Source organism: Myxocyprinus asiaticus, chromosome 21, assembly GCF_019703515.2.
Source record: "Myxocyprinus asiaticus isolate MX2 ecotype Aquarium Trade chromosome 21, UBuf_Myxa_2, whole genome shotgun sequence".
Taxonomy (NCBI): domain Eukaryota; kingdom Metazoa; phylum Chordata; class Actinopteri; order Cypriniformes; family Catostomidae; genus Myxocyprinus; species Myxocyprinus asiaticus.
In genome coordinates this window covers 14,579,385-14,596,612 of record NC_059364.1, presented here as the reverse complement: position 1 = coordinate 14,596,612, position 17,228 = coordinate 14,579,385, and the positions used below count along the sequence as shown (strand labels likewise).

At 38.0% G+C, this 17,228-nt stretch overlaps 1 protein-coding gene across 2 annotated transcripts in view; it reads left to right on the top strand.

Annotated features, from left to right (window-relative positions):
* LOC127412386 (ADP-ribose glycohydrolase MACROD1-like) overlaps positions 1–17,009 on the top strand; it is an 817,662-nt gene extending 800,653 nt beyond the window's left edge. Inside the window, exons 18-20 of one of the 2 annotated variants that reach the window (XM_051648695.1) lie at positions 7,868–7,924; positions 8,511–8,576; positions 15,184–17,009. In XM_051648695.1, the coding sequence (XP_051504655.1) occupies positions 7,868–7,924; positions 8,511–8,576; positions 15,184–15,221 (161 nt within the window). In that variant the 3' untranslated portion in view covers positions 15,222–17,009. The remainder of the gene's footprint in view (positions 1–7,867; positions 7,925–8,510; positions 8,577–15,183) is intronic. The other variant, XM_051648696.1, reaches the window with a different exon arrangement.
* Positions 17,010–17,228: the final 219 nt, after the last annotated feature.

Sequence of the window (17,228 nt, the reverse complement as noted above, 5' to 3'; positions counted from 1 at the left end):
GTGAATAATGTCGAAATTTCCAAGAAAATAATGCATGTTCTTCCGTGGCCATCGCGATGAAGCAGCTGTTTGCCTCGAGAGCAGAGTGCTGATGTGAGACAGGTTTTATTTGCGCATGCAACAGTAGGAGGCACCCCTGACTCAAGTGAGTCATGAGAGAGAACCCGAAGAGAACGCACATCTAAACCATCTCTCATTCTAAACAAGCAGCTGTCTGTATCACTTTATGTCAGGAAAATTCACTATTTCTTTCATCAGAAATTAAAATTTGTAATCCTGACAGTAATCCCAGTTTTTTAAAAATGTAACTGTAATCTGATTACGATGTTTTTAATGTAACTGTAATGGATTATGTTACCTAATTTTTGTATCCTGATTACCTAATGCCATTACAAGTAATCCATTACTCCCCAAACCTGTATACTAATGTTGGTATGTTTTTTCTGCTTTTTGCTCATTAAATATATTAATATATTACAAAAGTATTTCAGTTAAACCATAGTTTCATCCAAACTACTATCTACAGTTATTACAGTTACAATTACAGTACAATTATACAACAGTTACAGAATAATACAAAATACTAGTCAAACCGAAATATTCTTTGGCCTTGAGTATCATGGTAAATGTCTGTAAAGCCACTGGCCAACCGTGTCTACCAACACCACTGTTTAACACCATTGTTATCATATTCTCAAAAATTTTAACTACACGTCTGCCTTTGGCCTTTATCTGTAATGTCATTATTGAGTCCAGCCCAAGAGAAGGAGACGAGGAAACCTGATAATTCCGTTAATTATTTGTGCGGATCCTTCGATTTATGCTGACTACAAAAGACCCGCAAGCCCCTTATGATCTCTAGAGTAAATGGATGGTGGAGGATCTAATTTTCTGCTTGTCTGAGTATGAATATGACTTACATCTGCCCCCAACACCCCCACATATTTCCCTTCCTCTCTCTCTTTCCCTCCCTCACTTGATTCAGCTTGGCATGTGAATGTTTTCCGTTATTTAAAAATTATTTATTAATAATATTTTTCTTCATTATAAAAGTTTTACTCTTAAAGAAATTAATATTAATTTTGAAACATGTATAAAATCATGACCACTTACAGTATGTGAGATGAAGATGCAAATCATATTAGTAATCTTACTTTGTTTTATTCTACATGGAAAGTGTCCCTTGTTATGTATAACCTGTCACTGAATACTTTCACTCATGGATTCATTAATCATAGCTGACTATGAATAGTGAATTTCTACAATGGCTTTGGAAACCACAAACTATACTGAGTTTGAATGATGCTGCGTCCATGCCCCTAGGTGTCTTAAGTCCAAGATGGCATAAATAAAATATTACTCAACATTTCAATCAACAAACAATTTGAACAAACAATCAAATTGATCTTGTTTTAAGAATTTTTAAATATTTTTACAGGAAAACAATACAAAACTTATTATCAAGAATATGATTTTTGCCCTAATATCAAAGGTCTTACTAGAAAAAAGAAATTATGATCCAACGTGAATTTTCTTGATAAAAAAAATATGATCATGCCTGGTAACGTGCATGTAGAATTGCTAGAAATAGCATTTTAAATTAGCGTAAAGCTGACAATTTACACAAGGTTTATTTCTATTTCTTCTGCTCCAAACTTACTTCAAACGTACTTCTCTGTCTGCTCGTATGAATGTAACACATCATAAGAAAGTGTTTCAACGCTGTTCAGATGCACTTTGGATCGCATCATTTATATGTATACATTTTTCCATCTGAAAGGACTAAATATTAAATTAAACAAATGAAAATAAATTGCAAAGTAATCTCTTCAGTAATCAAAATACTTTTTGAATGTAACTGTATTCTAAATACCAATGATTTAAATTGTAACTGTAGTGGAATACAGTTACTTATATTTCGTTACTTCCCAACCTTGATGCTCTTTGCTTGCTGTGTGACACAGGTCTTAGTATAATGTTTAACATCAAATATACACTCTACACACTGAGAACTTTATTAGGAACACTATAGTCTTAATAAAGTGCCCGACGTGGTCTTCTGCTGTTATAGCCCATGTGCCTCAAGGTTCGATGTGTTGTACATTCTGAGGTGCTATTCTGCTCACTATAATTGTACAGAGTGGTTATCAAAGTTACTGTAGCCTTTCTGTCAGCTCGAACCAGTCTGGCTATTTTGACCTCTCTCATCAACAATGCCTTTCCATCCATAGAACTGCCTCTCACTGGATGTTTTTTGCTATTTGCACCATCCTGAGTAAACTCTAGAGACTTTTGTGCATGAAAGTCCCAGGAGATCAGTTTCAGAAATACTCAAACTAGCCCATATGACACCAACCATCATGTCATGCTCGAAATCACTGAGATTAAATTTTTTACCCATTCTGATTGTTGATATGAACATTAACTGAAGCTCCTGACCCATATCTGCATGGTTTTATGCATTGCACTGCTGCCACATGATTGGCTGATTAGATAATCTCATGAATAAGTAGGTATACAGGTGTTGCTAATAAAGTGCTCAGTGAGTGTATCTCTATTTGTGAGCTATTATATATCATATGGTATGCATACAGTGATGAGACATTGGTATATGTCTCATCACTGTCATGACTGCTATGTTGCTCGGAACTGCACCCAAGACTTTCACCCACTGTTGTACTTGTGTATATGGTTGAGTGACAATAAATTGATTTGATTTGATTTGATATGATTTGATGCTATTGCGACTTTTATCTCAAATTACCTACCAAAGCCCGATGTCAATAAATTGGCTGCTGGGTAGGAAAATGAAATCCAGTTGTTTTCCCTTACATTTCTAGACTACAGGATTCTAGTGCCCAGCTACACACGTCACATTTTGCACACTTATTCCTGCTTGACAGCACCTCTATTGCTACTTTATTAGTTTCACGGCACGTCAGACTCACTTCCCGAAAAACAGAACTTACTATACTGTTGTCAGTTCTAAAGCTAAATTAGAGAGCTGGCAAATTTCAACTCCATCTACTGACATATGGGGCAGCAGTTGGAAGCGAGAACACGCATTGATTGAAATTCTAGGGCTCCGATTTTTTCAAAGGCTGGTTTGTTTTGTTTTAATCAGTGCTGCTTATTAGGAGCCCAAAGTGGCAGAGCTCCCTCTCAACTCTCACATTATTACGTGGAAAGAGACAGACAGTGCATCAGGAGGGAAGCCAAGTCTCAATTGTGCATGCAGGTTCATACAAGCGGCAGCCTTAACTTTCTCATTTCAGTGTCGGTCCATGCACTATAAAAGCTGTCTGCCTCTCAGAATAACTTGCTGTGTTCCAAAACATAGTGAACTGCCTAGCTACCTTTTAAGGCTACATCCTAATGGTCATGGAACCTCAAATATGACTGATTTGGAATATTCTACATAGGACGCAACTCATTGCGGCATACAAATAGTGCTCCTTAGGTGCATGGGATCGAATCTTAATTGATTTCAATACTAGAGGAATGGCACAATACTCATATTTTTGGAAAATAGTCAGATTTTAATTTCAAACTATTTTATAAATACTTCAGTATAAATTTAATTATAAGTACCAGGGTTCCCACGGTCATAGAAAACCTAGAAATATCAGGGAATTTTAAAATAGAGATTTCCAGGCCAGGAAAAGTCTTGGAAAGGTCATGAAATGTATGTAGCCCATATAAATTTTTCTGGTTATGCTCCTCTCTTAAATATTTCATTGGCTAGGAATTGCTCTTCATGAGTGCAATCTCTGTTTAATTGTTTTTTATAAAAAAAAATCCTTTCCCAATAAACCAAACGATATTGGAAAAGTCATGGAAATGTATTAATCAAAAGGTCTGGGAACACTGAAGTATATTTGTAATCAACATTTAATCGACATTTCTCTCACTTTGTTGATCATCTTGGATTTAAATTTTCACAAGCTCATCACAATGCTTTCTGAAATTGCTTTCACGGAGATGGATGCATGCAATGCTGCTTAGGAATTTGGCAAAAATGAGGTATCTTAGGAGGCAGCATAATTAAGCTGCCTATCTTTTGGAATGGACTTCACTTCGGAGAGCACCTGTGATGCCGTAAAATGCTGCCTCTTTAGGCAGCTCACTAGGATTTGGAACAGAGCAAGAATCTGTGAATTTACTCTGTCTCCCTATATGTGTATGACCCGTTTGTTTACTCCAATTCCCCATTTGTGGAAGCATATGGAAGAAACAGAAAGCAAGCAACAGAGAGAAGACTCGCTTGCAGAAGTGGGCAGTAATGGAAACAGTGTTGTTGAATCGTATCGCACTCGTTTCAATTTCTCCTCTAAGGTGCCACGAGACAAGAATGAAATGAAATCATGACAGTGGCAGTTGGCCATGTTCTCCCTCAATTTTCCTCATCCTAGCACTCAGTTTCTGGTCTATTTTTCCAATGAGAAGAGCCTTTTTTCACGTTCCATACACAAATCCATCACTTGCAGCTTTGCGCCCGTTTAATCAGTAGAATTTGAGGGCTGGCTGTCAGGGAGAGCAAAGAGTCTGGGTAGCTCTCATTCTAAAAAGTTGCATTAAAGCCACAGTCTGTAGTTGTCAAAATGTTGCCCCCGTAACCAGTGGAATTGTCTCTTCGACTTAAAGCAAACCTTCTGAGCTGTTGATGAAACAAGCATGAAAGTGTGTGGCATCACAGTGAATGCAGAGGGCATGTTGTTACACTGCCTGCATTGTACATTTAAGATGTGTCCGTTTGTTCAGATGATGTTTGTGAGATTCTCATGAAGGTGGATTTTGATCTGCCTTAGACAAATGCTATCGTTTGAGTTTAGAGACAATCTGCAGCACTGGTTAAAAGGTTGGGTTAGTTTGCATCATCCGTGGATTTGCCACAGGAAAGAGATTATTTCATGCTGTGGTTTGCTTTGCTGTTTAGGCAGAGAGTAAAAGAAAGTTAGAGAGTGAGTTTGAATTAGAATTTTGAGAATAAGACTCACACTGATACAGACTGAAGGCAGTTTGTAATTAATTTTCAATGCCTCCCCTTTCGCCTGCATTTGTTTTGTTCATCTTGAAGGTGAGAGAATTTTAGAGCATATTTTTTATGTTCATATGTAATGCATGGGCCTCAAACCAAAGAACCAATAGCAATAAAGTATTTTCTTATTGAACTTGCTGTCTAAACTGTACACTTGGGGTATTTAAGGTGGTATGGAGTAGTGATTAATGATCTGGGCTAGCAACCAATAGTGTACCACTACTGTGCCTTGGTTCACACAAATTTGAAAGTTCCATTATAATTCCTCTTGACATTAAAAATGTCCAAATGGTATTTGAGACATTCAGCAAATAATGACCTAAAGGAATGTCCAAAGCTATCATTTGACTTCAGAAGACCTGGAATGTAGCACACAAGTCATATGGATTACTTATATGGTCATATGGATTACTTATATTTTTGGATCCGTATCGCATTGTGACAAGGAGGATGGTGGGGCCCCAACTGAGCTAATCAGCCGACGAGAGCGATAAAGGCGGCCGGAGGCGGCAGTTCGGGAGAGAGAGAGCTACAGGCAGCTGTCCTGTATGCGTTTGTGTTTATGTTTTGTGTTTACTTTGATGCTTCATCCGGTTCCCGCCTCCTCCTTTCCATTGAAGCCCGTTACATTGGTGCCGAAGCCCAGGAAGGAGGAGGGATGCGCTGTTGTGGAGTCCTCGCCACTGCCATCCAACCAAAGGAGCAGCCGGGACTATCCGCCGGGGGACGGAGGAGTTGCTGCTGACCGCCTGGACGTGGAAGAATGGCTGCCATCCGTGAGGGGAGGAGGGGCTCACTGCCGGCTGCCTGGAGCGGTGGAGCCGCTGCCAGTGGTGGAGGAGTTCCCTACCGGCCGCCAAAACACGGCGGGGTGTTCCATCCACCAGGGGTTGGAGGACTCGCTCCGGTCTGCCTGGGGAGGAGCGGATGTTGTCTGCCAGAGGGTGGAGGAGTGGTCGAGGACTGGACGACGGCATGTCAGAGAACCGGCGAGTACGTTTTTTTTTCTCTCTCTCTCTCCCGCTGTCGCTCCATGTTGGCCTTTCCCTAGGCCTGCTGGGGGTGGGGGGGGGTGTACATCATGCCGGTGGCTCCCGGCCTGAAGCATAGAAGGGAGGAGTGTGGCAAGGAGGAGTGTGGGGCCGGGCCGTGATGAGGCACGCCCGGCCCCTAATCAGGCTAATCAAGCCGACAAGAGGGATAAAGGTGGCCGGAGACAGCAGTTTGGGAGAGAGAGAGCTACAGGCAGCTGCCCTTTATATGTTTGTGTTGTATATCTTTTGCTTTTAGCATTAAATTATTATTTATACTGTCAAGCCGGTTCTCGCCTCCTCCTTTCCCTTTTACCCCGTTACAAGCATAAACCCCCTTTCAGTTTCATTGTATGAAAAAGAACAGCCTGTAAACAGTTGGTTAAACATCGCCTTTTGTGTTCCCTGGAAGAAAAAATAGCCTAGTTTGTTACAACATGAGGAGTAAATAATACCAAAATTTACATTTTTGGGTGAACTATTCCTTTAACCCTAGGTTGCTACATGTCGATTGTCCCTGTTATGTGCAAGTTGTGTTGGATAAAAGTGTCTGCTAAAGGCTTGATTCTCTGTATAAAGTATTTACCTTACTCTCTTACTGGCTTTTTAATGTACATAAGTATTTATGTACTCACCTTTCATGGCAACTGTGTGATTTGAAACTATGAGCTGTTAAAGGATAATTACATTTATATACACCAATGAAACAAAACATTATGACCTCTAACAGGTGACGCGAATAACGTTGACCATCTCCTAACAAGGCCACATGTCAAGGTCTGGGTAAATTAGATAGTAAGCAAAAAACAGTTTTTGTAGTCAGCTTGTTGAATGCAGGAGAAGGCGCCCAAGGCTCATCGATGCACAAGGGCAACGAAGGCTATCGTTGCAGACCGGTCAGAGTGACCATGATGACCTCTGTCCACTGTCAAAAGCACCTACAATGGGCACTCAAGCGTCGGAACTGGACCTTGGAGCAGTGAAAGAAGATCACCTGGTCCGATGAGTCCTATTTTCTGAGTCCTATCACGTGGACAGCCATGTATGTGTGCGCCGTTAACCTGGGGAAGTGATGGCACCAGGATTCACTGCTGGGAAACTCTGGGTCCAGTCATTCATGTGGATGTCAATTTGACATGTGCCACCAACCTAAACATAGTTGCAGACCAGGTACACCCCTTCATGGTAATAGTATTCCCTGAAGGCAGTGGCCTCTTACAGCAGGATAATGTGCCCTGCCACACTGCACACATTGTTTGGGAATGGTTTGTGGAACATGATGAAGAGTTCAAGTGGTTGCTCTGGCCTCCAAATTCCCTACATCTCAATCCGATTGAGCATCTCTGGGATGTGCTGGATCAACAACTCCGATCCACGGCACCTCACCTCATAACTTAGAGGGCTTGAAGGATCTGCTGCTAATGTCTTGGTGCCAGATACCACAGGATACCTTCAGATGTCTTGTAGAATCCATGCCTTGGCGGGTAAACGCTTTTTTGGTGGCACGCGGAGGACCAACAGCATATTAGGCAGGTGGTCATAATGTTTTGACTCATCAGTGTATACATATAAAGGTAATATATAAACATATATAAAATAGAATATAAAAAGAATAAATCATGTTATTATTTGATTCATAATTTGCTATTGTTCTTTTTTTAGGAATGTGATATTTAGGGATTTTGCCTACAGAACCAATAGAATAACAGAATCAAAATAAAGGGAAAAAAACAAATAAAGTAAATTGCTTAATAGAGATCTTAAATGACACATTATTATGTGACTTTTGTTTATTTAGATGCTGATAAAATTGAGATCAAATCAGCCCAGGAGAACAACACCACCAGCACTAAAGGTATGAACCAGCACTAAAGGTATGAAAATGTGTTTGTGTGCTCAAAAAAAAAAAAATTTAAAAAAATACTACAAAATTTAAGAGAGAGGACATGAAATGACAGGGAGAAGTGAGGGAAGCAGTATTGGGAAATGTTGCAAGCCAGATTCAAACTAGCGCCATCTGTATGAGCAGAGCACCAGTGCTTAATTTTTCAGATCATGTGCACTAACCACTAGACCACAGCTCCAACTCATGGTTTATTATTCATGCAAAAGAAAGAAAAAATGCATGTGTATGCATTTCCTAATGTATGCACAGGTGTATCTTGTCTCTCTGAGCTCTGCAGTGTTATGTGCTCTCTTAAAGTGTCTGTTACCTCAGGCATAGCCTCTAGCACCCGCAGCACTCATTTCAGGTAGAATAGAAGTACAGTACTCAATAATGTGTCACTCAGTGGATTCTAACTTTTAATTTCTCTGCTCGGCTCTGATCCTGAGTCTTCAATTCCCTTCTCTGTGCCTTACTGTCTCTCTCATTCCCTTGTTTTTTTTTTGTTTTTTTTTTCCTCTTTCTCACTCTGTCTCTCTGTCTAACATGTGTTTAGTTGAAATGAAATCCCATGACAAGAGCTCACAACAGCCTGCTTCAACAGACAGCATTCAGTCCAAAGGTAAAACAAATCAATCAATAAAAGCAGAGGATAAAGGTTCGGTCACACTAGACTTTAAGCATTCAAAATTACTTTAAATTCCCCAATGAATTTTGGCAGGATTTGACACTCTATGGCTTCAATTTGTAATAATTAATAAATGTCAAATAAATTACAAATTTGTTCACCACCATAAACAAAGGTTCTTTATATTAACTTAAAAAACTTTCTCTTTTCTTTTATATTTCTGCAATTTTTAACTTGCTCTAGCTTCTGTATTATTCTATTTTACTCTTGAAACTCGGCAATGCGATAAAGCAAATATTGCTGGCTCTTATTAAATTGCGTGTGCTGTGTTTTTGATTTGCTTGTGAGGCTTCTACTAAATTATTAAAAGTAATGTTAAAATATACAACAGCCAAGCTACTTTTTGAAGAAAAATAAGTAGTTAGCTACACAAGCTACTTATAATAAGTAGCAAACTATTTAAAGCTATTTAAAGAAGAAAATATTTTTAAATATATAACAATTAGATTATATTTTTAATCATATAATATAGCCTGACATTAAACAATTAGGGTGACATCTTTAAATTGAACATATATATTTAGAATAAATATATACACTGGCAAGAAAAAGTATGTTAACCCTTTGGAATTACCTGCATTTATGTATTAATTAGTCTTAAAATCTACTTTTATCTTCATCTAAGCTAAAATAATGAAAAGCTTTGCATTAAGCTGGAAAGGGTTACAAAGTTATCTTGAAGAGCTTAGATATTCATCTGTTCACAGTTAGACAAATTGTCTATAAATGGAGTCAATTTAGTACTGTGGCTATTCTCCCTAGAAGTGGCCGTCCAGCCAAGATGACTCAAAGGGCACACTGCAGAATGCTCAGTGAGGTAAAAAATAAAGAAGGGATGGTGTCCATAGCAGGACACTAAGAAGAAAGCCGCTGTTTTCCAACAAAAAGGTTGCTGCACGCCTGAAGTTAGCCAAAGACCACCTTGACACTCCATAATGCTACTGGGAAAATGTTTTGTCGACTGATGAATCTGAGGTTGAATGGTTTGGGAAGAAAACGCAGCACTACGTATGACATAAGAAGGGCACCGCATACCAACATGAAAACATCATCCCAGCGGTGAAGTGAGGTGGAAGGAGCATCATGATATGGGGCTGCTTTAATGCTTAGGGGCTTCGACCACTTGCCATCATTGAGGGAAAAATTATTTCCCAAGTTTATCAATATATCCTACAGGATAATGTCAGGGTGGCTGTGCACCAGTTGAAGCTCATTAAAAGTTGGGTGATACAGCAGGACGATGACCCTAAACATCTAAGTAAATCCACTACAGAATGGCTTTAAAAAAAATAATAATTACCTTTTGGAGTTGGCCAGTCTAAGCCTAGACCTTAACCCAATAGAGATGCTGTGGAATGACCTCGAGAGCTGTTCACACCAGACATCCTAATAATATGGCTGAGCTGAAGCAGTTCTGTAAGGAAGAATGGTCCAAAATTTCTTCTGAACGTTGTGCAGGTCTAAACCACAGCTACCAGAAGTGCTTGGTTGAGGTTATTGCTGCCAAAGGAGGATCGGCCAGTTATTAAATCCAAAGGTTCACTTACTTTTTCCACAGCACTGTGAATGTTTAATGGGATGTGTTCAATAAAGACATGAAAGATTATAATTATTTGTGTTTTGTTAGCTTAAGCACATTGTGTTTGCCATACTTGTGACTTTGATGAAGACAAGACAAGATCACGTTTTATGACCAATTAAAGCAGAAAACTAGCTAATTCCAAATGGTTCACATACTTTTTCTTGCCACTATACTAATAAAAAATAAAACACCCTATTTAATATAACTATGTTGAAATATAGTGATAAAAAGCAGCAATTAACTACATAAAAGACAAGTGCAGTAGTGAAACCTTAAAGGAATAGTTCACCCAAAAATGAATATTTGCTGATAATTTACTCAACCTCAGGCCATTTAAGATGTATATGACCTTCTTTCTTCATCAGAACAGGATTTAAGATTTTTAGGAAAGTATCCTAGATTTTTAGCTTCATCCAATGCAAGAGAATGGACACCAATTTTTGACGGTCCAAAAAGCATACTTAGTCAGCATCAAAGTAATCCACACGACTCCAGTCGATTAGTAATGTCTTCTGAAGTTAATCGATACGTTTGTGTGAAAAACAAATCAGTAATTAAAACTTTATTAACTTAAGCTTCCTGTAAACACTCAATGCCTCACGTCACTGTCTCTTGATGTCATCATGTTGGCGCGTTCATGCGAGAATTCAGAAGTTACATTCTGTTTATCACAGAGGAACGTACTTCACGTGAGAGTTATGTCAATTCAAACAGCTGCAGAAAGCTGGCGGAAGCGCCAATTTAAAGTTAAAAACATTTTAATTAGCAATTTGTTTTTCACACGCATCGATTAACTTCAGAAGACGTTACTTAATTGACTGGAATCTTGTGGATTACTTTGATGCTGCCTAAATATGCTTTTTGGACCGTCAAAAATTGGTGTCCATTCACTTGAATTGGATGAAGCTAAAAACCTGGAATACTTTCCTAAAAATCTTAAATCCTACTCTGATGGAGAAAGAAGGTCATATACATCTTGGATGGTCTGAGGGTGAGTAAATTGTCAGCAAATTTTTATTTTTGGGTGAACTATTCCTTTAATGTGAACAAGTTCATTTACAAACCGACTCACTTAATTGAACTGCACTTCCCAACACTAAATATAAGTTGGGATGCCAACTATCCTGTATTAGGCAGGATGTTCCATATGTGGGCTTAAATGAAGACATTTAAGCGTCAAAACCCTCGAAGGGGACATATTGAAGCGCACAAAATTAAAAAAATATCATGTTCGTGTAGCGAAAATTTGCCATGTATTTTAACCAGTTAATTTGTGAACTGTCTGAAATAACCAATTCACTTGGATTTCCCAATGCTGTTATAAGAAAAAGAGGCAGTTATATGAGTGTGTTTGATTACTATCTCAGCTCCATTGCTGCAGATAGCATTTTGGAACACTATAGCGCTACTTGTTGGAAAATGTAGCTTGTTACTGGATAACCCTACTATGTGAAAATAGCTAAACTACTGTCATGCTACTGAAAAATTTAGTTAAGTTAGTTGCATCGCTATTCACATGCTTACAAATGGAAGTGAAAGAACAGTCTAGTGTGACCGCATCTTAAAACAGAGGAAAACACACACATGGAGTCCTCATTTTCAATAAATGTCACTGTCTCTCTCACTGTCTTGCTCGTTCAACTAAAAGCACACAACTTTTTCTTCCTTGTTTCCTTTAACCACAATTATTTTACTTCCTTTCTCTCTCATTCACTCTATTTCTCTCTGCCGATCTGGAACTGTGTAGAGTGACCCTGATTTTTCAGAGTAAACGTGTTGGCATGCCTCCTTAAATTGAGTTTGATAAATGAGCTGCATGCCCTTCTTACAGACATTAATAAATCAAACACAAAGTGTGTGTGATCGGAGCGCACGGATGACGCAGTGCGAGAAAGCTGATAAATCATGTATGATAAGAGTTTTGCTGTGCTGTCATTCCAGGAACCCCGGGGTCAGCTTCCCTCTTAGGGCCGCACATACAAACTCCCAAAATGCCATTTATATTCATTCCCTCCTACATTTGAAAGGAAAATATTTTGTAACAGATCTTTTGTGTGTGTGTGTGTGTGTGTGTGTGTGTGTGTGTGCATCCATACAAGCAAAAGCATACCTACACTGGCAGCCAAAAGTTTGGAATAATGTACAGATTTTGCTGTTCGGAGGGAAATTGGTATTTATTTCACCAAAGTGGCATTCAGCTGATCACAAAGTATAGTCAGGACAATACTGATGTTCAAAACAGCACCATCACTATTTGAAATAAGTCATTTTTGATCAAACTTAGACAGGCTCCATTTCTAGCAGCTCTCACTCCAACACCTTATCCTTGAATAATCATGCAAAATTGCTCATTTGGTACTAGAAAATCACTTGCCATTATATAAAACACTGCTGAAAGCTATTTGGTTCATTAAATTAAGCTTAACATTGTCTTAGTGCTTGTTTTTGAGTTGCCACAGTATGCAATAGACTGGCTTGTCTTAAGGTCAATATTAGGTCAAAAATGGCAACAAAAAAAAAAAAAAAAAAATGAAACAGCTTTCTCTAGAAACTCATGAGTCAATCATTGTTCTGAGGAATGAAGGCTATGCAATGCTTGAAACTGCCAAAAAACTGAAGATTTCATACAAAGGTGTACACTACAGTCTTCAAAGACAAAGGACAACTGGCTCTAACAAGGACAGAAAGAGATGTGGAAGGCCAGATGTACAACTAAAGAGGATAAATACATCAAAGTCTCTAGTTTGAGAAATAGATGCCTTACATGTCCTCAGCTGACAGCTTCATTGAATTCTACCCGCTCAACACCAGTTTCATGTACAACAGTAAAGAGAAGACTCAGGGGTGCAGGCCTTATGGGAAGAATTGCAAAGAAAAAGCCACTTTTGAAACAGAAAAACAAAAAGAAAAGGTTAGAGTGGGCAAAGAAACAGAGACATTGGACAACAGATAATTGGAAAAGAGTGTTATGATATTAACCCCATTGAGCTTTTGTGGGATTAGCTAGACTGTAAGGTGCGTGAGAAGTGCCCGACAAGACAGCCACATCTATGGCAAATGCTACAGGAATCGTGGGGTGAAATGTCACCTGAGAATTTGGACAAACTGACAGCTAGAATGCCAAGGATCTGCAAAGCTGTCATTGCTGCATGTGGAGGATTTTTTGATGAGAACTCTTTGAAGTAGTTTAAGAAGTTCTGAAAATTAATGTCCTGACTATACATTGTGATCAGCTGAATGACACTTTGGAGAATAAAAGTACCAATTTCTTTCCATAAGATCAATTTCTGTTCATTATTCCAAACTTTTGGCCACCAGTGTATTTAAATCCATATACTGAATTTTTTGAAATTTAATCAAAGGAAAATTTATTCTGTATCATTCAGTCAACATGAAAGACTAATCTCAATCCATTTTACTTTTGTTATCTGACATTTTTCCAAGTGAAACAGGATATTGATAGAAATTGTAGGGCAGAATTTGATTTTATCCATTAGGAACTGATTGGATTGTAAAAAAGTGGGTGTTATATACCAGAATGGAACATGTTGGAGGTTGTGTTAAAAAAGTAAGAGGAGGGGGCCTGGGTAGCTCAGCAAGTAAAGACACTGACTACCACACCTGGAGTCGCAAGTTCAAATCCAGGGCGTGCTGAGTGACTGCAGTCATCAATTTCCTAAGCAACCAATTGGCCCAGTTGCTAGGGTGGGTAGAGTCACGTTGGGTTAACCTCCTCGTGGTCGCCATAATGTGGTTCTCCCTCTTGGTGGGGCGTGTGGTGAGTTGTGCGTGGATGCCGCTGAGAATAGCGTGAAGCCTCCACACATGCTAGGTGTCCACAGTAATGTGCTCAACAAGCCACATGATAAGATGCGCTGATTGACGGTCTCAGACACGGAGGCAACTGAGATTCATCCTCTTCCACCCGGATTGTCACTACACCACCACAAGGACTTAGAGCACATTGGGAATTGGGCCAATTCCAAATTGGGGAGAAAAAATAAATAAATAAAAAGTACAAGGGATTTGTGATGTCAGAAGAAAGGGGAAGTCGTTTTCAAGCAAGTTCAAGTTCTTGCATTTAAAAAAAAAAAAAAAAGATAAACAAAGAAAAAAATTTGGTAACACATTTGCTAAAAAAAAAAATTACAACAAGGTTCTATTCATAAACATTAGTATATATATTAGGTATCATGAACTAACAATGAGCATATTTTTACAGCATTTATTAATCTTGATTAATTTATATATATATATATATATATATATATATATATATATATATATATATATATATATATATATATATGTTACTTTATGTTTGTTCAATTGTTTACATTTAAAAATGTATATTGGAATAAAAATATTCAATATTAATATTAAATTGTATTGTTTATTGTTAGTTTATGTTAATGTAGTTAACTAATGTTAATGGATACAACCTTATTGTAGTGTTGCCACTATAAAACAGGAACCTGTATTAAGGTAAATAGGGTCAATTAAGGTTTCATGTTGACTTTAATATTTTACCTTTGTACATTGGAGTTGGCTTAAGGGATCATTAAGCCAAAAATTAAAATTCTGTAATTATTTACTCACCACCATGTTGTTCCAAACCTGTATGACTTTCTTTCATATGTGAAGCACAATATTAGAAAATATTTGGCAGAATGTCTAAGCTGCATTTCTCCATACAAATGAAGTGAATGGTGACCTCAGCTGTCCCTGGTTCCCATCCACTTTCATTGTATAGAAAAGAGTAGCTTGGACATTCTACTGAATATCTTCTTTTGTGTTCCACATAAGAATGAAGGTCTTTCGGGTCTTGGGACAACATGAGGGTGGGTAAATGGTGACAGAATTTTCATTTTTGGGTGAACCATCTATTTAACGATTTGTTTGTTAACATGTACACCTTTCTCTTGACTTCATTATGTTTATTTGTTTGCTTCCTCCAAGATGGCCAAGTCGATAAGAGCGCACAGAGAAAGGAATGAGATGATAATCAGCCTCATAGGAACGTGTGCCGGCAAACTGTGTGAAGGCAAACATCACACCAATTTTGTCCCGCGCCAGGGAGTCGCCCACAAACACTGGGAGAAGAGATGACCCCCATTCAATTCACCATCTTTCCTTCTATTCACCCTGCCTTTCCTTTCCATTTCCTCATATTAATGATAAATTAAATATATAGCTATGTAAAAAGGAACAAATGAGAGTTTGAACATATCAGAGAGAGTGCAGGAGTCGTAGAGGCTGGATGAGGGCTGCTATACCTGACTGATATGCTGCTTGATCAATAGTTTTTTCATCTCAGCATCCTGGTGCTGGATCTGAAGTGGTTTAAATTAGATGGATTGGTCAAACGCATGCTAAACCCAGTCTGATACTTTTAGCTACGCACTTATTTGTAATGCTTTGGATGAAGAGCAAAGCCAAGGCTGAATTTTCCATCCTGCAAACTCATATCACAAGATTCAGACCAAATATGATCAGATTCTATAGCCCTGTCCAACAATTTAAAGGGACAATTCACCCAAAAATTACAATTATGTCATTATTTATTCACCATCATGTTGTTCCAAACCTATATGACTTACTTTCTCCTGTAGCACATAAAAGGATGATGTTAGGCAGAATGATTCAGTTAACTTTCACTGTCATTGTATGAGAAAAAATAAATAAATAAAATAAAATAAGATACAATGAAAGTACCTCTTCCAAAAGAGGAAAGAAATTCATATGGCTTTGTAACAACACGAAGGTGAGTAAATGATGACCGAATTGTAATTTTTGCGTGCGTTTTTCCTTTATGATGTCTTTCAGGTAAATAACACTAAAATGGCTGTAAATGTCTGTTTGTGTGTGAGTGTGTGTGCATATACAAGCCAATGATGTCACTTTAAAGAGTTTTTATTTTGTGTGTGAGCTTCAGAACCAAGTCAGGTCAAATGAGAAGAAAATCTCTTGATTGTAATCTCACACTGAGTGGTGACACTCCTCCCTACAGCATGCTATCAGCAAGTCCTCAGCTTCAACAGGTGCGCTTGTGTGCGATTCTCCTTTGAAACAACACGTCACGCTCGCAGAGCCCCACTTTAATCTCTCAATTGAGCATTGATCACTTTTCATCTTCAAAGCTGTTCTGACTACTGCAAATGCCTGTTAAAAAAGAAAAAGAACACCTCCATTGGATCAAACTGTGGCCGTTTTTGACAAGTGTGCAAACAGATTAATTCCCTTAAGGTTTATCTAGATGCATGCCAGCATTATTTAAAATGTTTTATTTACAGTCCACTCCATCTTTCTCTCTCTCTCTCTGTCTCACTCTGACTCTCACTCTCTTTTACATGGATAGACAGATATTCAATCACACTTGCAAACTCCAGATATTTTTTTTTAACCAGATTGTCTCTGCATATCCAAAATTCTGCCTTATTTCATGAGACATGACCTGTGGTGGCAAAAATTGGCATATACTAAGCTTGTGGCTTTGAATGAATTAAACTGTACTTAAAGAGATACATTTCTTTCTTTAAAAAATAAATAAAAATAAATAAATAAAAAAAGATCTTTCTTTTTTTGAGTTGGTTTCAGTTTGGTTGGTTGATTTTCTAGCATCTAATGTTTTTTGTTGATTAAAAAGATAATTAAATGTATTAAAAATGTTAATTTGCTCATTTAAGTGGTGCCATACTGTATATCAGATTAACTTCTGCCTTCTTTCTTTAATGTTTGCTTTGCTATAAAACAGCTTTGAATAAAGTTATAGTTGTTTCCCTGGGCATCATGTCTTTGTGTTTTATCATAACACTCTATCCAGTATGTAATTTCAGAACGCAAGTAAAGCGCATCATTTGACATTAAAACCATGAATATCTTTGCATTTGGTGAATTAATATCGTCTCTTGAAGGCTCTAGGCCACTGTCACATCACAAACGCAAATGGGCACATGTTTGTAATACATTCTAATGTCAAACATGTCTCTATTTTAATTGAAATT